Below are 21,125 nucleotides of genomic sequence, written 5' to 3' on the forward strand. Positions count from 1 at the left end.
TGATTCATTTATATAAATATATTTTATATTTAAAATTATCTTATATATAAAATATGTTTAATACACAAAAAACCTATCATGGGATATTTTTTAAAAGGTTCCTCATCAAAAGGTTATTATGTGCTTGGTTGTGTGTTTCCTTATACTGTATCCTGTTATTAAATCTGCCACTTATATTTATATAAAGAAGTGACAGATATCAGTGTAATGATAGGATATAAGAAAGCATACAACCCAAGAAGAGAGTATGCTTTTGATGTGGAGGCAATTCAAAAGTATCATATGCTGCTCGGTGTTTGGATCCTTCTTTAGCTGCTACATATCATGCGATGCTTTCCCCTCTCCTGGCACCTATGAGACAGCTCACTCAGCAGCTTACTCTCCTTCACGTAAAAGTGCTTCACATACTTCACACATTAGCAAAGGGGACAATTCATGCTTGCTACCACAAGACCAGCTCTCCTCCCATGTACATCTGCTTTTCATTACAGCAGGTTACAGCAGGAAACACTAACATAATATAGCTGAAATTGTAGCAAACACGATAGCTATACAATGAGGCTCTTCACACGAGCGAGCTTAACAGGTTAAGGGAGCGCAGGCCAGTTTTGCTCGCTCCTGTGTAGCCACCAGGATCGGGCGCGCGTGATCCCAGTGCCTCTTTGCTCAGCAGGCGACATATTTTCTTCCCAGGCTACCACAACTGGTCCTAAGAGAGGAAGATGCATGTTCTCCTGATGCAAAGACAGAATGAATCCCTTTGGATGAAACCCAGAAACATGGAAAAGAAAGAACATGCCACTCACACTTCCTCTCACACCTGCTCCTTGAAACATCCAATGCAGCTGTAATGATCACTGATCTCCCATCTATGACTAAGGAATATAGCTATTCTGAGCTGCTGGTATTTTAAAAAGGAGGCCAGTATGAGGAAAAATTTTGGCAAACTTTTCAGAGTGGAAAACTCCCATGAATTATACCATAACATGGGTCCTGCAGTGTAGCATAGTAAGTAGAATGTTCATTTGGCCCTAAACATGCACCATTGTATATCTCCCCTGTTGTACCCTTGTTGTACCCCATTGTATATCTCCCCTGTTATACACATTTCCCTTGCTCACCATGAACACTCAAGTCATATTTCCTGTCAGCTAGTCCTGCCACATTCACAGCAACACACACGTAACGGCCAGTGTCTGCCACTCGAGTGTTTTTAAGCCAAAGACGATGTCCTTCATCCAGTATTTCAACTCCTTTCCCATTGGTTAAGGGCTGGCCATCCTTCATCCAGGTGATAGCCGGACGTGGAATACCGTCTGCCTTGCATTCTAATGAAATATCATTCCCACGGGTCACAGTTACATCCGATTTTTGGCTGCCACTGTTTAATATAGTTGGACGAACTATTCAGAGAAATACGAAACAACAACATTTAGCATTAGAATTTGGTTTCTTAGCTTGAACAAAATTATTAATGCTTCTTGTATCTATGGATAGTGAAATGTATATTTATTAAAAAGATCTAAACAAGAGATCACTTGTTGATCTTATTTCAGGATTCAAATATCTACTCCAGCTGTCTGGTGGGAAACACTGTTTTACTCATCAGGGTTTTATATAGTAATTGTTTCCAAACCAATAAACTCCATAGGCAATTTTACATGGTGACCTACCGTACACTAGCAATTTATATTCCTTCTTTGCCATCCCTGCTATGTTTGAAGCCATACACATATAGGAAGCTGTATCTGATTTTTCAGCAATTGAAATCTGCAATTGCCTGCCTCCAGATAACACCCTGACCCTCCCTGTAGGGTCAACCAGCAACAGAGAACCTACAAGAGAAATACTTTTTCAGACAAAAATACAGAGCACAGGAATAAAATATTGCATACACTTCAGGGTATATCTACAAATATCTCGCTACAGTTAATGTTCACATTCAGATGTAACAGCTAACTGCAATTAAATCTGGCCAAGGTTGTAACTCGGTTACACCCGAACGTGCAAAGCCTGAAAGCTAACTCTGGTTTGCCTTGCCAAACTCCAATTGGAAACTTTGGCTATCTCTAGGTTCGCTGCCAACAACTGTGGTTTTGCCGCCGAGGCATTATGTCCGACTCGAAGAGCGGCTAAAACGGCAGTTTTGAGCCTATTCCAAACTCCAATCATAGAGGCGGAGGTGCAGACCTGCCCAGGAACATGGCTGCTCTACACATGCCGTGGCTTTCTCTGGCCAGCTCTCAGAGAACAAGCCCCACCCACCACATCCTCCCCTACCTTCCTCATTTTGCCTGGCAACAGTGATGCATGTGGGCAACTTTAAAGAGACACAGCCCTATTCCCACTTCCAGCTGCAGGCCGCTGCTGGCGGGGGAGGAGATGTTTCTTTGGGGCATGACTGGGGGGTTTCAGGATGGAGGCGGTACATGGCAACCGTGGCTGCACAGCTCTCACTGCCTGACCCAAGCAGGCAGGTGGTGTGTTCAAAGACAAATCAAATCTTATTGTTATGGTCATTTGACCAGCAAAACACAGAGTACAAGTTCAAAGACATGAGTTGGGTGGGGTGGGGTGAGTGGCCAGCACAGTGCTGAATACCCCCCTCTAACAGGTGGCCTCCTTCATTTTGTGCCCAAGACACCCAAGACCCTTGCAGAGCATGCTGTGCATTTTCCTCACCCACAGCCAGCACGAACAGCCTGGCATGAGGAAGGAGCTGCCTGATGGACAGGTGTGCACCCACAGCAGGTGCAGGGCAGATATGAGGTGGCGGGCAGGGGACAGCAATGCACCACCAACAAGAGCTCTTTTCTCAAAAGCAAAATGGGGAGGAGATGCACGTCGCCCCTGCTGTGTTGACCCCTCTTCTTTTCTAACTGGTGCTGTGCCCCTGAAACTGCCACCTTGCAAAAGCCAGGATGTATAACGCACAGGGGTTTTCGCAGTGGAGATGCACAGCCCAGTAACAGTGCACCTGCCCCTCACCCCATGAATAAATGCAACAATGGAGTATATTCGTTTGACCCTGCAAACAAGGTGATGGGGATGGTTTGTGTGAATATTGAGAGGCTGCATGTTTTGAAGCAATGTACCCGCACCAGTTGATGGTGCCAGGTGCCTACGTGACCACAACCCTGGTGCACCACCACCCCTGCCACACAACCAGGGCAGGCGATTCCTCCCCACCAAGAGCTCACAGCAACCCACACTCCCCCAGACCCATCCCAAGGAAACCCGAGGGAACAGCAAGAGGGACATGTCTTGTCCCCACCTGAAACTCCCCTTCGACGCCCTCCACTGGGCACACATTCTGGGCACAGCTCTGCCAGCCCTGTTTTCATGTCTGTGCAGCTGGCTTCCACCCCCACTCACACTGCAGGCCAGTCTCTAATGCAAGGCCCTCTTGTCCAGGCACCTCTGTGCATGGGCTGCAAACCAGGAGCCAGACATACAAGGCTCTCCCTGGATGTGGATGGGGCGGTTCCTGCAGAAACACACCATCCCTACTCGCTCCTCCCCTAGAGAGCAGTGGACGATGCTCCTGTGCAGGAAACATTGTGCCTGGACCACCCTGGCAAGAACAGGGGTGGGGTCGGGCAGGAGGCTGAGGGATCTGACCATGTGCAAGCCATTGCTGAAGAAGGAGAGGCTGCAGCTGGAGATACAGAGGACACCTCCACCGATCCCTCTACCAAAGACTAGACTGGCCATAGTGCCTCTACCACAATGGCACAGGCCCCAACAGGTTGCAAAGCTTCAGACACTGTGAAAACCAAAGCATCAGGTGCCCTGTTTGTTTAAGCATAGTTCCTGAGCCCCTGGCAACCACTAAACTGAGCACAGCCCCACACCTCTGCCTCTCCATACCCCACTGAGCATATGTTTCAGCACCCATGAACTCAAGTTTGAAACCCCCAGAAGCTGGCTTTCCTCCTCTAAGAAGTGTGAAAAGAGGATGCTATTCTTTTGTCTGATGTTCTTTTTTATCCTCTATTAATAAAACCTTTCTTATTGTTGTTCAATCTGGTGTTTTACCCTTTTAATAAAACCCCATGCAGGTCAGAGAGGGTGGCTGGAGGCAGGTGATCAGCACTCAATGGCAGAGGGGCACATACTCACATCTCCATTCAAGTTACCTGAGTGCACCCAGGAATGAATAGACAAACAGGAGAGTAAAGCCCTGGATGGCCTCACAAGGCCTTAAAACAAGGGGTAAATGTGGGGAAAACCTTGCCCATCCAACCTTCCTATTTCCAAAAGGGCTCGATTGTTGGGGAGTGGTAGCAATGCCCATTCTGTTTTTGTTTTTCATGAGGGAGGAGGAGTGCTGCAGCAACACAGAGATGGAGTGTCTGAGAACTTCCAAAATGTTGCAGGGGATGTGCGGGCATTACTGTCCATAAAGTATTCATCCCCCAGCACTCCATCACTGTCCCACTAGAGGGAGGGTGTACCTGGCACAGAAACTGTCCAAAACCCAAGCCTCACGCTGGACAGGTAGGACAGTTCAGCCCCCCCCCCCCCGCAACCCTCCCTCCAGCAACACACCTCTGATTCTGGGGATGTGCAATAAAGATGGACAGGCACTCCCACCCACCACCTCCACCCCAAGTGTCTAGTGTGCACAATTCAGGCCTTTAACTGTGGTTAGCTGTTACGTCTGGATGTAGCCAATGTGGGACAGACACAACTTATGTTGTAGCTATGGGTTGGATCTAGAGAAGTGCAAACTAAAACCCACACTTGAGGGTCAGGAGAACCTCTAGAACAGCATTGTATGGGGCACAGAGGCCTGTAGCAGGAGAGGGAGCCTAGCCCGATTTCGGATGATCGTGGGAGCCACCGGGCTCGCAGCCGAGCCCGGTTGCCTCCCAGCGGTTAACCCGCCTAAGTACCCCTCCCCTTAAAACGGGTTTGCGGAGCGAGCACTCCGCAAACCGGGTTTTTCTGATCATGAGTAGCTGCAGTGAGGCTCTGCATCACGGCTACTCATGAGTAGACCCCCAGAGGAGAGGCGAAAAGCCGCTTCCCGGCTCTGGGGGTCTCTCCAGTATGCCCCGCGCACTCGCACAGGGCATACTGGAGCTTCCGGGGGCTGTGTGGCCCCCGAACTCCCCAGCCCCCGCCGGCTCCATCATGGAGCCGGTAATCGTGTGGGCGGCCGATCTGGCCACCCAGGGCTCCCACCCTGCTCGTGTGTGGGGAGAGAGGGCTTAACCCGCACTCCCCGCTTCCCTTCCCAAACCGGGTCTCACTGATCGTAAGACCCGGCGCAATGTGTTAATAGCACCTTACAACCCCCGTGGTTACTTTTGGCCATTGTGGCTGGGGATGATAGGATTTGTGGTCCACAACATCTGGGGGCCTGTGCATCTGCTTTAACTCTTTTGTTAAAGCAAAGGAATTCTTACTCAGACGTTCAAATCTGTATACACAGCAACACGATCACATTTAGGAGATCCAAACAGGAGCTTTTTGTAAAGACAATGAGATAAGTGTGTATCTAAGCTCAAAAAGCTTAGGAAAGGAAAAGAATACTTAGTTTCTATGAACACCCTCACAAAATACTGTCACTTACCATTCTTTCTCCAAGTGAGGGCTGGTGGGGGAATTCCACTGGACTCACATATCATACTGATGAGGTTTCCTTCAATTACAGTCAGTTGTGTAAGTATATCTGAACTGTAAATACTTGGTGGCACTAGATGGGGGAACATAAAAGACAACTGATAGTCTTTATCAGAAAAAACTGTAAAAAAAATAAATCTTACACAGACTTTCATTTCAAGTATATAATGCTTTGCAGGTTAAATGTAAGCAACATCACACATAAATGAATGATTCAAAATAATTCAATGAGATGTAGAAGTGGGAGGGGGCAGGGGGAGCCAAGTGACCCTCTTTGACTTTCTTGGTGTTTTAAACAAAAAGCAGATACATAAGCTTCTGCACTGGGAGCACTGAGACTTACAGTATGTTACACCAATTTCAAGTACCGGTCTCAGTTTTTCAAGCTTCAATCCGGTAAGCTCACTCATGTCTCCAAGGAACAGAGCCTTTAACACATATTGCTGAATGCTACCAGCTGTTGGAGCTGGAGATAGCTCTGGGGAATGGACTGATACTCTGAACATAAATCAGATGGACAGATTTCCTGGATTTGCAACACAAAAGGCTATCCAACACTGCTTCTGGCCCCAGTGTGCAAACGAAAAGTATTTCTCTAAACAGTTGCCCACAGATGATTTTCACAGGGAAATCGATGGTTTCCATGAAAAATGGGAAGAATAATCCCCTAGCTTCAAAATGATTTCAAGGAGCTCTAGATGCTTAAAGGGTCAAGCTGAACCACCATTCTCAAGGATTATTAAGGGCATTCTAATACCACATGCCTAGATTGGATGTTCACATGGCAACAAAACACTATATGCAGAGGGGAAAGGCATATGCAACCAGCTCTTTGCAGAGTAATGGAAAAGATTGTGGCCTTCTTTTCTTATCATAAAACCACAGATGTTCAAGGGATGCAATTCAGAGAAAATGAGGTTCCACAGAAATGAATGTAGTTAAATATTAGCTGTGTGCCTACAGGCCAGTTGATGCTCAGTTCTAGCACATAGGTTGCACTTGTGGTCAGCCAACGGAACAAGCCTTCAGGCCAGACAAGATGGCATGTGAGTTCTGTGACTAGGACTCCCCATGTCTTTTTTGCTTTGAAAAAAGCAGCCTGGAGGGATTTAGACAGGAGCTGCAGCATGGAGGGACCAGGTCTAATATTCCCCCCTGCCCCACCAGGCCACAGCCCGGAATACAAATCCTTCCCAAAGTTGCTATTGGCTGAGGACAGGGGAGGAGAACATGGAGGCTAGTCTCACAATCAGTGAGACTCACCAAAATGGGGTTTGGCTGCAGCCCTCGGTGGCCAGATTGGCGGCCCACACGACTGTTGGCTCTGTCACGGAGCCGGCGGGGGCTGCGTGGCCTCCGGAAGTTCCAGGATGGCCTGCACAAGCATGCGGGGCATCTTGGAGAGACCCCCCAGGGCCGGGAGGCTTGTTTCAGCCTCCCGGTGGGGATCTCCTCATGTGTTGCCGTGCTGCGGAGCCGCACTGCGGCAATACACAATCAAATAGACAGGGTTAGTGGAGCGCTTGCCCTGCTAACCTCATCTAAGGGAAGGGGGAATTAGGAGGGTTTGCTGCCAGGAGCGGCGCGGCTCCCCTGGCAGCAGATGATCAGGCAAAAGCGGGCTAGGCTCCCTTAGCCCGCTTTTGCCCGATCGTGAGAATCTCCTCATGGTCTCAAACTGTGCCTGTAAGTTTTGCCCTCCATAGCTAACAACAACTTCAGTGAGTGACTGAAGTCAAAGAATCAGCACAGGCACAAAAGGTTAACCCATCCTCTCCAGTGCTGTGACCCTGATCCCATTCCTTCTCCCATAAGTTTGTACTTTTTGAAAAAGAAAACAATTGTCAAGAGTTCCAATCATGTCTCGTTTAAACCTCAGGCTGTCTCCTCTCCCACCACAGGTTATACCTTCAGTAAATTCTTACAGGAAGAGGTCACCTCTAACAAAATCCATCTACTGCAAGAACTGGATAAGTGGCTTGTGTGAGCCACACCTACTTAAGAAGGCATGTATGAGGAGAGGAGAGCTGGTCTTGTGGTAGCAAGCATGACGTGTCCCCTTAGCTAAGCAGGGTCCACCCTGGTTGAATATGAATGGGAGACTAGAAGTGTGAGCACTGCAAGATATTCCCCTCAGGGGATGGAGCCGCCGCTCTGAGAAGAGCAGAAGGTTTCAAGTTCCCTCCCTGGCATTTCCAAGATAGGGCTGAGAGAGACTCCTGCCTGCCTGCAACCTTGGAGAAGCTGCTGCCAGTCTGTGAAGACAATACTGAGCTAGATGGACCAATGGTCTGACTCATTATATGGCAGCTTCCTATGTCCCTATGCATGTAAACCAAGTGAGAGGTGGAAGAGGAAAATTGCGTTTAACCAGTCTTCTTCTCTGGCACACTCTGGGCTTATTCCACTATGAAAGCAGGCATCAGTTACCAGACACTGCTACCACTTCAACAGGAATGCTTCACCCTTCAGACAAGTGGGAGTTGCCTTAACTTACTCTGGTGATCTGTATAGCATTAAGTCTTGGCTCCATGACAAAATTACCCAGTCCAACTCTAGTGTCAGAGACTTTAGCAGGAATTCTTCACAGATTCTCATTTTTGTTCCAACTTTCAAAAGGCCTAGAAACAAGCTTGTTTAAGTGTGTCTGTGTGTGTGTGTATAGAGATTTTCAGGATTCTGAAGTAATAATCCTATAACATAGGAACATAGAAACTGCCATATATACCAAGTCAGACCATAGGTCTATCTAGCTCAGTATTGTCTTCACAGACTGGCAGCAGCTTCTCCAAGGTTGCAGGCAGGAATCTCTCTCAGTCCTATCTTGGAGAAGCCAGGGAGGGAACTTTGAAACCTTCTGCTCTTCCCAGAGCGGCTCCATTCCCTGAGGGGAATATCTTACAGTGCTCACACATCAAGTCTCCCATTCAGATGCAACCAGGGCAGACCCTGCTTAGCTAAGGGGACAAGTCATGCTTGCTACCACAAGACCAGCTCTCCTCTCCTGGTATGCAAGCAGAGATATGCAAGCCTCTACTTCTGCTGTGCCACTGAAGATCAGGATAATGAGCTAATAACCCTGGAAATAATTCATCGTTATGTGAAATTACTTGATAAATATTTTGGAAGTGTATGTGAATTTGATATCATCTTCAATTTTGAGAAGGCTTATTTTATTTTGGATGAATTTCTTTTGGGAGGGGAAGCTCAGGAGACCTCAAAGAAAAATATTCTGAATACAGCATACTGGTAATAATGCATAGCAATATTAGAAAACCAGATCACTTGAACTGCAGCCTGAGCATGGACATGAAGATTTCTTAAATCCCTTGCCTAATATGGACCTAAAGGGTTCCAGCAACAGTTATTTCATATATGTCTGGAGTTCTGTTCCGAATGAGAACAACTGCAAAGTCTGCAAGCCTTACCCCATACATTGACATTGTAGTTCTTTTCCATTTTCCCAGCCACATTTGTGGCTTCACAGGTGTAGCGTCCAGTGTCCTGGGCTTGTGCTCCTTCAATCTAGCAATCAACACAAACAAACCCACTGGACTATCAATTACATCATACACTGCAGCAAAACATGACCTAACTACCCGATATACAGCTGCAACCTCAATCATCCACAAAGACAGCAAGGAATCGACTATTGGAGTTTGGAAAACTTCTTGAAATTTATTACCTTCCACCCTTAACACATGTTTTCCAAATCTATATAATTTATACACACACACACACACCCCAGCTGATAACCATTCATTGGATTACAGTTGCTACCTGGTTTCATCTAAAGGAGAACTGAAAGGAGGTGTATAGTATAGCGGCTAAGAGACTATGCTCCTAATCGGGAAGTCCCTGCTCAAATCTTACCTCTGCTACGAATTCACTAATGGTCATTAGGGATGTGCACAAATAGATTTTTTCAATTTGATTTGTGCCCAAATTGATTAACCACGGATTTGTTTTGTGTCCAAATCTGTCCCCTCAAATCACCACAGATTCGATTTGGATTTGATTCAATTCAATTCAATTCAGATTCAGATTGACTCGGACCACTTATAAAGGCCCTAAGGGCACCAACTATGGGTGGTGGGTAGGTCCCCATGGGTGCCACCTATCACCCAAATGTCAAGGAAGTGGGACACTTGGTTAATTTTTAAACTAATTTTTTAAACTAATTTTTAAACTAATTTTACTTTAGTTTTTCTTTAGTTATTTTTGCCATAGGAAATAATAGGGATTCTAAGTCACCCTATCCTAACCCTGACATGGATAGGGTTAGGATAGGGCAAATTCCTCCTCCATTCAGAAATAGAACAGTGTGTGACCTTAATTGCTGTGAACGCTCAGGGTTCACAGCAATTTAGGTCACACAGTGTGTGTTTTTCTCAGTGGGAGAGGAATTAATATTCATTGCAGTGAAACAGGCTAAAATCTTAAAAATATATATAAAAGAAAAACCATGAACCCCACCGGCTTGGGTCTTCCAGGGGGAGTTGTGGCAAAATGTGCCTTGCCCCTTAACACACTTTGGTGCCCAGGCACCCTCCAAGAGGGGCAGATGGGGCATCCTCAAATCCCCATTATTCCCTATGGCGGGAAAAGCAGAAAATTGAAAAATCATTTTTAAAAAATCATTAGAAATCACAGGAGTGTCCGATTGCTTTGGGGTTTCTGTGGTAGTTGGCACCCATGGGTAACTAGCATCAACCCTGGTTTTGTGCCCCTAGGTGCTCTGCATAGGGAATAATGGGCTGGTTCGAGTCCCCATTATAACCTATGTAGAGCCTATTGGAACCAGTCTGAGTTGGATTCGAATTCAAACTGAACCAAGGAGGGTTTGAGCAAAACCAAAACCCAACCTACTCACCCTGGTTTGAATTGAGTTCAAATTCAAACCAAACAGGCCAAGCCGGTTTTGTGCACACCCCTAGTGGTCATAGGCGAGCCATTCTTTCTAAACCTCAACCCCAAACACTGTCCCTCAATGTCTATTATTGTATGTGAAGCATAACAATAATTCTAACTATAAAAGCAGAATTCAAAGCATATTTGGAAGATCCAGCTCAGACAAAAACATCTGTAGAAATTTTGAGGGATGCCAACATTTTCAGTAAGGTTAGCAAAACTTTTCAAGAGGAGTTTACACAATCTAACTTCATCTCAGGTGACATCCAAAGCACGTTTGGTGGGTACAAATCCAGCAAAACACCTGAGGCAATTCTGAGGGAAGCCAACAATTGTTATGAGACAGCAAAATTCCACAGATGGCCTCCAATTCACACACACACACACACACACACACACACACACACACACACACACACACAGACACACATATCAACAACAAATATTTGTATACAACAACAAATATTTATATACTGCTTTTCAACACATAGTTTGCAAAGTGTTTTATATAGAGAAATAATACATAAATAAGATGGATCCCTGTCTGCAAAGGGCTCACAATCTAAAAAGAAACATAAAATAGACACCAGCAACAGTCACTGGAGGTCACTGGAGAACAACAGTCACACTCCCCTTCAGCAGACCATGCCTCAAACATTTTCTCCTCAGGGTGCTGAGTTTATCAGAAAGACTCATTTAAATGGCCCTGTCACTGAGTCATTTAAATGCAACAGTTGTATGGGCTCTACTTACAGATGGGTGACTCTCACATAGCTAGGAAAATATTTAAAGGCCATCAGAGCATTCTCTTTTCTCACCTCACTGCTAGGGGAGAGAAAGCAGGAGAACCGCATCCACAAGCAGCAAGAGCCTTTGTAGAGAAGCAGGCTGGATGGAAACCTTGAAACCAGTGATAGTGGAATGCCCACCAAGAACATAGCCACAATAAAGCATACTAGAGATATGGGACTGAGCTTAAATCACAGACCTGCTGCCCTTGTGCAATCAATTTCAAGTCATAAGGATGAAAGACTTAGGGAGATTCCGAGGTGAATGTACCTTCAACACACTTCCACTTTCAGAAATGCTGAGACCTGGCTTCTTCAACAAGAGTCGACCATCCTTCAGCCAGGCCAGCGTGGGAGGGGGAATCGCATTGCTGTGGCAGTGGAGTTCTATAACTTCGCCCATCAGCACAGAGACATTCTGTTCCTCTCCCATAATGTTTGGTGGAACTAAAGGAACAAACATTTTAAAATTTAATCTCATCTAATTTTACTGCAGCAATTAAAGTTGGTACCTTCCATAAATCAGCCACAGCTTGGCCCCTGTATTAGTTGCATCTGTTATTACAGAACCAAAGAACAGGAAGGAGTCCTGCAAGCTTGCCTCGTTGGCAGATATTCCTCAAGTTTCTCACTAAGAAGCCACAAATGAAAGGGATTCTCTATTTTGTTCTATACAGCCTGTTTCACTGTGCATGCAATGGGTACTCCATTCCTTTTCAAAATAATGCTGCTATGATCCAAGTTATGGTTGCCCTCACAGATTCAGCCTCCTCAAGTAAACCATACTCACATGGATAATCACATGTGATTATCTGAACATTCTGATAAAAAGACAACCTTGGAATTAATTTATTGCATTAGGGTGTTTTGCAGGTGAATGATACTTTGAGGCGGGTCTCACGATCAGTGAGACACACCTCAAGAGGGTTAGCGGGGAGAGCCGGCTTAGCCCACTCTCCCTGCACACGAGCAGGCTGCAGCCTTGAGCGGCCGGATCGGCCACCCACACAACTGCTGGCTCCATCACGGAAAATCGGCTCCGATCGGCTGGCTCCGATCCCCGCAGCGGGGGCTGCGGGGATCGGGGGCCGTGCGGCCCCCAGAAGTTCCAGCATGCTCTGTGCGAGTGCGTGGAGCATGCTGGAGAGACCCCCGAGCCGAGAGGCTGCTTTTTAGCCTCCCGGTCGGGGGTCTCCTCGTGAGTTGCCACCGCATGGAGCCAGGCCATGGCAACACATGATCCGGAAACCCCAGTTAGCGGAGTGCTCACTCCGCTAACCTGGGCTAAGGCAAGGGCTGCAGAAGCGAGTTACCCGCTTTGAAGCAACCTGGCTCGCCTGCGAGCCGCCCAGTGGTTCTCACGGTCCACTAAAATCAGGCTAGGCTCCCCTAGCCCAATTTTAGCCAATCGTGAGAATAGCCTCTTTGAACTGTAATGCAAGTTGCTAGAAATGTCAGTGGGATAAGCAGAAAGGGCAGAACTGCTGCTATTGCATTGAACAGCTATGGTAAAATAACTCAGTGTTTAACCCCCAACAAGAAACATCCCTTTAATGAGAGTACATCCTCCTTCATGTCCAGACTGAAATGTTGAGACCATTCACACAGTTGTGCAAAACTGGGCTAAGGAAGCCCAGCCTGGTTTTGCACACGCATGTGTACCACTGGGATCAGGCCCAATCCCAGCAGCACCATGGTGGCAAACCCGCCTATGAAGCCTCCTTTAAAATAGCAATAGCAATAGCACTTACAGTACATTTATATACCACTCTATAGCCGGAGCTCTCTAAGCAGTTTACAATGATGTAGCATATTGCCCCCAACATTCTGGGTACTCATTTTACCGACCTTGGAAGGATGGAAGGCTGAGTCAACCTTGAGCCCCTGGTCAGGATTGAACTTGTAACCTTCTGGTTACAGGGCGGCAGTTTTACCACTGCGCCACCAGGGGCTCACTGGTGTTATGTAAAATGATGTTACTGTAGGAGAGTGAGCACTCTCCTAACCTCATTTTTCCACCACGGCTGACAGACTGCAAAGATCTCAGGGAGAGGAAGGGGGATCCCCATAATGCACTATGCTCTTGCAGAGCATTATGGGATTTCCGGGGACCAGGACAACACATCTTGGCCCCCAACATTATCTGGGCATGTGGGGAGCATGCCTAGTAATGGCAGAGCAATCATCTGCAGGGAAGGTAAGTTTAACCAGCCTTCCCCACAACCTGCCCTCAAGTCTTTCTCCCTGCTCATGAGAAAGAGCTCGTTGTTTCCTGAAGTCACATATGGAAGTGTCCTTAGACAGATTGAACACCCCTATTTAAAGGGCTCAAACAGCAAAGACATTCCCCTCTCACATTCCTACAATCCATATGATCTAGCAAGGTAGGCTTTATTTCATAGATTTGGAACAGGATATCCAAGCATGCTGAGGAGTGAACTGTTTGAAATGCAGGTTTTCGAGTACCACATTTTATACTTTATCAGTGCACTGGTTGACGACTTTAACTGTCTTCCTGCCATTTGCATTCGGTGCCTCTTGGCCTTCCAATTTCAATTTTGTTTTCTGCTCTTCAAGACAGCACAGAATAGCAGTCTTCAAATACTTCACCTCTCCAGTTTTTATCATAGGTATTATTTCCTATGCATTTCCCCAGAATTAAGTCCATAATTCTGGGAAAAGTTGAAGGAAAGAGAAAAAGAGGACGCCCAGCAGCAAGGTGGATGGACTAAATTACGATAGCAATGAATGCACCACTGAGAGGCCTTAAATGCCAAGTTGAAGACAGATCATCTTGGAGGGAATCTATCTATGTGGTCGCTAAGAGTCGACACTGACTTGATGGCACTTAATCAATCAATTATTTCCTAGAAATTTAATCAACATTCATGCATTAGCAGAACAGTGCAGTTGGATGCCATGCTGCTTTAACATCTGTAAAAAGGAACCATATAGGTCTGCTGAATAATGTGTTTTTTGCTCACAACAGACTTGCCCAGGCCTCAGGGAAGACCAACAACTGTGTGCGAGGGAATTGCATTCAGCAGATCTTTTCTACAGATGTTACCAGAGCAATATGGGATCCAGACACAGAGAAGCAGCTCTTATGTCACTTCTCCAAGCCCATATCAAGGTCCAATTAATATGTTGCTTAACAACATGAATTGGACCTCAATACAGACTTTTCTTTGCCATATTCAGAAACTTTCATAAAACCATTCGGTTTAAAGTTACAATCCTAAAAAGAGGTTCTTGCAGCTGTTAAATTTGCCCTTTCAGAGTATTCAGTAACTTGGCAACATCATCACTCCCATCATTCAACTGCTCATCCAGAACATTAGCTTTATTTTATTTTATTTTTTACTGTGCACGCCCTTAAATGGTGAATAACTGTGTCAGATTAAAATGAAACACAGAAGACATAGGGACTGATCTACATTCTCAGAGACAAATATTTAGCTAACTGAGAAACAGAAGATCAAAATGGCTCCGTTGTGTCGTACGATATATATCAGCAATTATGTTCTTTTAAGAAGTCATCATCATTGCCTTATTTTCCTTGACTCAGGAAGCCCTGAACAGCAGAACTAATTGCATAGCTTAGAAATAATTTAGGGGTAAGTCTGTGGATAAGGACCTTATTACTACAATGTGCTCTATGTGGGACTGCCTTTGTACGTAGTCCGGAAACTGCAGTTGGTCCAGAATGCGGAGGCCAGGTTGGTCTCTGGGTCATCTAGGAGAGACCATATCACTCCTGTGTTGAAAGAATTACACTGGCTGCTGATACGTTTCCGGGCAAAATACAATGTGCTGGTCATTACCTATAAAGCCCTAAACAGCTTAGGCCCTGGGTATTTAAGAGAATGTCTTCTTTGCCATGAGCCCCACCACCTGTTAAGATCATCTGGAGAGGTTCGTCTGTGGCTGCCGCCAAATCATCTTGCAGCTACTCGGGAACGGGCCTTCTCCGTTGTAGCCCCTGGACTTTGGAATGCGCTCCCTGTGGAAATAAGAGCCTCCCCATCTCTGGCAACTTTTAAAAGGGCACTGAAGATGCAGTTATTCAACCAGGCTCTTAATTAGATTTATGGTTTACAATTTTAATGCTGGTTTTAAATTATTTTGATGTTAATGTTTTTAATGTTTAAATGATTTTAATTGTTCCATTTATTTAGTTTTGATTTTAACTGTTAATTGATTTTTTAAAATATATATTTGTTGTAAACTGCCCTGAGCCATTTTTGGAGGGGTGGTATATAAATAAAATAAATAACTAGATAGATAGATAGATAGATAGATAGATAGATAGATAGATAACTGTGATTGTGGAGGAACAGAACAACATTGGACTCAGTACTGCTAATGGATTATGTATTTACAAATCTTTTACCTCCGATTGATTCTCCTACCTATTAACAGAGCTTAACTTTCTTCAAAGGAAACTGAATATTAAAATAAGAAGCAAAGCCTAAGTATGTTAGAATTAACAAATTGCACACACTGAAGGTATTCACCGGAGGCCAACCCAGTTTTGATCAATCCTGGGAACCACCGGGCTCGCGGGTGAGGCGGTGGTTCCTTGGCGGCTAGCCCGCATAACAACTCTTCCCCTTAAAAGAGGTTAACGGAGCAAGAGCTCCATTAAGCTCATTCTTTTGATCGTGTGTCAGCCACACTCGGGGTTGTCAACCACACTTGGCTGGCACACTTGGGGTAGGAGGGAGCCCAGGAAGGACCCCATAGGAAGGACCCCAGGAAGGCACCGCAGGAGTGCCTGACCGGAGCAGCCGCTCATCTGGGCAGCAATCCGGCCACCCAGCAACGAGCAACTGCTCGTGTGCGGGGAGAGCAAGCTAAGCCCGCTCTCCCCACACTGACCCTCCTGGTGTTTCACACAAATTGTGTGAAGCACCTCACTAGGTGGCAGCAAACCCAGATCTGAAACCAAATGTATACTTGACAAGGAACTGAAACCAAGCTTGAGTCTCTGATGTGTGTAGCTACAAGATTCACATTGTCACATTCACACATTACATTTAAAAAATCTTGAGTGTTGTGGTGTTTTTGGTTAATCCATTCCTTGATCCAAGCCACCTTTTGAATGGTGCTTTAATTACGTTTATTCCATTCCTGGAGCAGAGGCATGGCGAAAAAAACAGCCAGTAGCAAGAGCACTGATGGCAGACTGCACTTGCCTCCCTGTAAATAATATCTGTCTCATTAAAACATTAATGTTGCTGATTCAACTCCACTGTCTTGCCCTTGCATACCACAACTCTTTCCTCTAGATTCTGCAGGTGGTGTATATCTGTAGAATTATATTTGACGTTAGATTTGACTCATTAGCTAACACCTTCTATTAATCTTCTTGCAGCAAACATATAAACATTCTCTCCTCTTTTTTTAAATGCTGCAATTTATATAATGTGAAGGCCCATTACATGTTACTTATCACATGTAGTTGTCACTAACATGGTGAGCCACATTGTGTAGTAATGTTAAATGCCTCTTCCATGTGCACCAATTTTTTAAGAAAATACATAAGCGTTTCCATTTCCACACCTCATTTACATAACTCTGGGGACAGCTGATGGTGGTGTGCAAATGCGCCATGTGCTTCAGAAGGATCAATAAAACATTACTCCCTACTGCAGGGCTGTCAAATTCAAATGGGTTGGAGAGCCAAATTTCCTATCCAGCAGATGCTAATAAGCCACATCGGTAATTTTTCACCATAAAAAAGGTCAATGTGACATTAAATAGACACTAAATTAGAAAAAAAACACATCCTGAGGCTTTCTTCTTAAAATGTGCAGCCTGAATAGCCTAGCAAAAAGGTGTTTGTTTGTTTGTTTGTCTGTTTTAGACTACCCCAAGCTTCCATCTCTGGGCAGTTTACAATAACATAAAACAATTAAGACATTGAGCCGGGTCTCATGATCAGTGAGATCCGGTTTTGGAGAGTGCATGGGGAGAGCAGGCAAAGCCCTCTCTCCCCGCACACAAGCAGGGAGGGAGCCCTGGGCGGCTGGATCGGCCGCCCACATGATTGCCAGCTCTGTAACGGAGCCGGCAGGAGCTGGGGGGAGCGAGGGGTGATCGGCCCCCGGAAGCTCCAGCATGCCCTGTGCAAGTGCGCAGGGCATGCTGGCGAGATCCCCAGAGCTGGGAGGCAGCTTTTCGCCTCCCGGCTACAGGGGTCTCCTCATGAGTAGCCACGGCGTGGAGCTGCGCCATGGCTAGTCACAATTTTAAAAATTCAGGTTTGCGGAGCGCTCGCTCCGCAAACCCGGTTTTAGGGGAGGGGTACTTGAGCGGGTTACCCGCTCTAGAACCACTGGACTCGCAGCCGAGCCCGGTGGTTCTCACTATTGCAGAAAATCAGGCTAGCGGAGGTTAGCCCGATTTTCTGCAATTGTAAGAATAGCCTCATTGTGTATTATGCATGCACAACTCTTGGGCACCCTAGAAGAAAGCACTGCTGTTGCCCCATAAAAGCCAACTATCAAAATACACGTAGGAGCACCCACCGCAGACACAGAGTATTCCTGAAGATGGTTCAGAAGTTTATGGGGTGTGGTGGAGTACCCTGGCCCACACTGGGAACCTCTGATATTTTAGTTCTTGATATTTCTTTCAGGGTTTATATTTAAGGAAATTTTTGAGGGATCCTCACCATGAACTCTGAGGTCAATATCCCTTTGCTTTTCCCCTGCAGCATTGATTGCAACACATGTGTACCTTCCTGCGTCGCTGATCTGTGTGCTGGTCAGTACCAGGATACGACCTCCAGAAAGAATCTAAAAACAGGAGTAGTAGAGTTCTCATCAGGTGACATAACGTGAGCAGCTCAGAACATCAAACATAATCACAACTTCTTTGATGCTATAGGCTTGTTCACATGACGCTAAACAGGCTGGCGAGTCCCCAGCCAGGGTAGGAGAGCTGTGCACACTCCCAATCTGTGGTCATGTGAACTCAAAGGCAAGGGAGGAGGAGGAGGAGGAGGAGGAGGAGGAGGAGGGGAGAATGATAATGTGGAAGGTGGAAGCTGGGTAAGACAGATGCACTCTTCCCAGATCCTGTCCCCAGCATTTTACCAAAGGTGGCCAAAAAGCCATCGTACCCAGCTCCTGCCTCCCACACAATCACTTGCTTTTTTCCTACCTTGCCTTTTTCACATTACTGCAGATCAGGAGTGCCCACAGCTCTCCTACACTGGCTGGGCACTCCTCTGACCCTATTTAGGGTCATGTGAACGAGCCTTATCTTCATAGAAATTCCACTTTATAACATTTCCAGATTTTTCTTTACAGTCTGGTTGCTTTGCATTAATTTGAAATGTGAACAATTTCTAGTTATTGGTCAACTCCTCAGGCAGCAAAATCTCAAACTGGGTTTGGCTAAACAAGCTATTTGCAAAAAAAAAAAAAAAAAAAAAGGGAAAGCGAATGCACAGGGCATACTGGTGAGACCCCCGGAGCCGGGAGGTGGCTTTTTGCCTCCCCTCTGGGGTCCTACCCATGAGTAGCTGCGGTGTGGAGCCATGCTGCGGCTACTCACGATCGGGAAGCCCGGGTTTGTGGAGCGCTAGCTCCGCAAACCCACACTTAAGGGAAGACTACAAAAGCGGGCTAGCCGCTTGTAAGCCACCGGGCTCGCCTGCAGTGGTTTACACAAGCAGCAAAAATCAGGCTAGGCTCTCCTAGCCCAATTTTTCCTGCTCGTGAGAATAGCCCCAACCACTTTTAAAAGGTTCCTCTTTGCTCAGTTAGAAACAAGATTTATACACAAAGACTTATGTCCACTCCATTCCAGTGTGGAATCCGGGAAAGCACCAGGGGCATAGCTAGGGGAGAAGGGGCCCATGTTCACTCTCTCCCTGGTGGCCCCTTGGAGTGAGGAAGATAATGAAGAGAATAGGGAGGGGTGGAGCTGGGGGGCCTTCAGGAGCAGGGGGGCCCAGGTTCTTCAAACCCATCTGCTCAATTATAGCTACACCCCTGAGAAGCACCTTGCTCACCCAAGCGACAAAATCACTGATTCCACCAAATTATTATGAGGGATACAAGTATTAACACTAGCAAAGTACCTGGAGGCCATTTGAAAAGCTAGAAACAGGGCTGCCATCTTTCAGCCAGGTCAGAATGGGAACAGGGATTCCACGGGCTTCGCACTCCAACCTTACTGGATTATTTACTACAACAGTTATCACTTCATTATTGTCAGCAATGGAGGGTGGAACTGAAAAGAGGGGGGAAATGCAAGAAAAATGCAAGGTCAAAACAGAAACAAACAAACAAAAACATTCAAGAGATGTATGTGCATGTATCCTAAAAATTTTTTTTTCAAAACTGTGCGTGCATCTCTCTCTTTTTAATGGGATTTGCTTGGATATTGTTTTCTTCTTGCAGGGGTGTGGGTCTTCTTTTCCTCCTCCATGAATGACACATAGTTGATCATTTGTTTAGGCATCCTTGGCTCTCCAACTGTTGCTGAACAACTCCCAGCACCCCCAGTAAAAATGTTGCTGTAGTTCAGCGACAGTTGAAGAGCCAATGTCGCCTACTTCTGGTTTAGAAGCTATGCGAAAACTGCAAGTTGCTACCTGAATTACAGGAATCTCGCAAGTGATTGTTCAAACTGAGGACACATGGAATCAGCGCACACAGAAATGCTGACTAAAGCATTTATATAAACGTGTAGATCCTGTCTTTCTATGAACATCCAAAGGCAGCTAACAAGTTAAAACCAAACGAATATAAGCAACTAAACTGAAATAATAACAACAACAAAATGCACCTTAAAACATAAAACAAAATATAATAATGGCAAAAACATTCTTAAAATTTTTATTAAAACCCAGTCATGTTTTAATATGGGTTTTATGCTCTTGCTTCCCCACAGTTGTTTCCATGTAGCCAATTATTATTCTACTTGTCTTATATCTTAGGGTTTGTTTTTTTAAGTCCTTTTACCAACTGTATTTTATTAAAATAAACAAAGCAAGATAGGTCTGTTTTCCCAGTCTGCCCAGGCAGTTTTTATTAAACTTTTTAAGGGCCAGTTCATTTGAGATCTTTAAACAGGGTTTTGGGTTGTGTGTGGAGAGGTAATTCAGATTAACAACTCCCTCATGGAATTAAGGGATGCCCCAACAGCACATAAGGAGATCAGGACATAAGGACAACAGCACATAAGGTCATCTTGTGACATCAGGGCAGGCACACTCTCTGCGTGACCCTGTCCAGATCACATGTGCTAGCGGACATCTCATCCAAACCAGCTCTTAGGAATGATTGTACAGGCTGTCCATTTCACATCTATCAGGAAGGATAGGTATGTGCTTCCCAGCAATGCTGATTTTTTAATTAGATAACCATGATCAAAGATGAATGGCTTGCTGAAAATAATTTATTGTACAGCTTGGGAAAGGTTAGAAATTTTGTGGAGACAGATGGGTTCCACTGGACTCTTTTTTTTAAAAGCAATGTAGTCATGTGATCAAGACTACTCTTACATATTGCACAAGCCTGCTCAGAGAAGATTTCCAAAAAATAAAGCTACAGTTTACGACATAAATAAGCAATGGCAGGTGAAACTGGTATACTGGCATATACTGAAATATGTCAGTACACTCCACAGATATGCTGTAATGATAGTAAGCTCATTTTAATGGCCAAATATATTTTCAAAATGTTTTCAAATATACATTGATATGCAGGCATTTTAAAAACAAATGGTATTATATTGGAAGAAATAGCATTCAGACAAGAACATGAAAATACACTT

The 21,125-nt window shown here is 45.4% G+C and overlaps 1 protein-coding gene across 13 annotated transcripts in view; it reads right to left on the reverse strand.

Annotated features, from left to right (window-relative positions):
* The window catches only part of HMCN1 (hemicentin 1), a 409,401-nt gene that overhangs the window by 149,639 nt on the left and 238,637 nt on the right, over window positions 1-21,125 (reverse strand). For all 13 annotated transcript variants that reach the window (XR_008305548.1, XR_008305547.1, XR_008305549.1 and 10 more), the window contains 7 exons: window positions 19,426-19,577; window positions 18,010-18,133; window positions 11,602-11,777; window positions 9,060-9,156; window positions 5,582-5,704; window positions 1,674-1,835; window positions 1,122-1,403 (listed from right to left, as the gene is read on the reverse strand). Coding sequence is in view for 9 of the 13 variants with exons in the window: in XM_053242914.1 (XP_053098889.1) it covers window positions 1,122-1,403; window positions 1,674-1,835; window positions 5,582-5,704; window positions 9,060-9,156; window positions 11,602-11,777; window positions 18,010-18,133; window positions 19,426-19,577 (1,116 nt within the window). In the remaining 4 variants the exon portion in view is untranslated. The remainder of the gene's footprint in view (window positions 1-1,121; window positions 1,404-1,673; window positions 1,836-5,581; window positions 5,705-9,059; window positions 9,157-11,601; window positions 11,778-18,009; window positions 18,134-19,425; window positions 19,578-21,125) is intronic.

The sequence above is a fragment of the Hemicordylus capensis genome, chromosome 4, assembly GCF_027244095.1.
Source record: "Hemicordylus capensis ecotype Gifberg chromosome 4, rHemCap1.1.pri, whole genome shotgun sequence".
NCBI lineage: Eukaryota > Metazoa > Chordata > Lepidosauria > Squamata > Cordylidae > Hemicordylus > Hemicordylus capensis.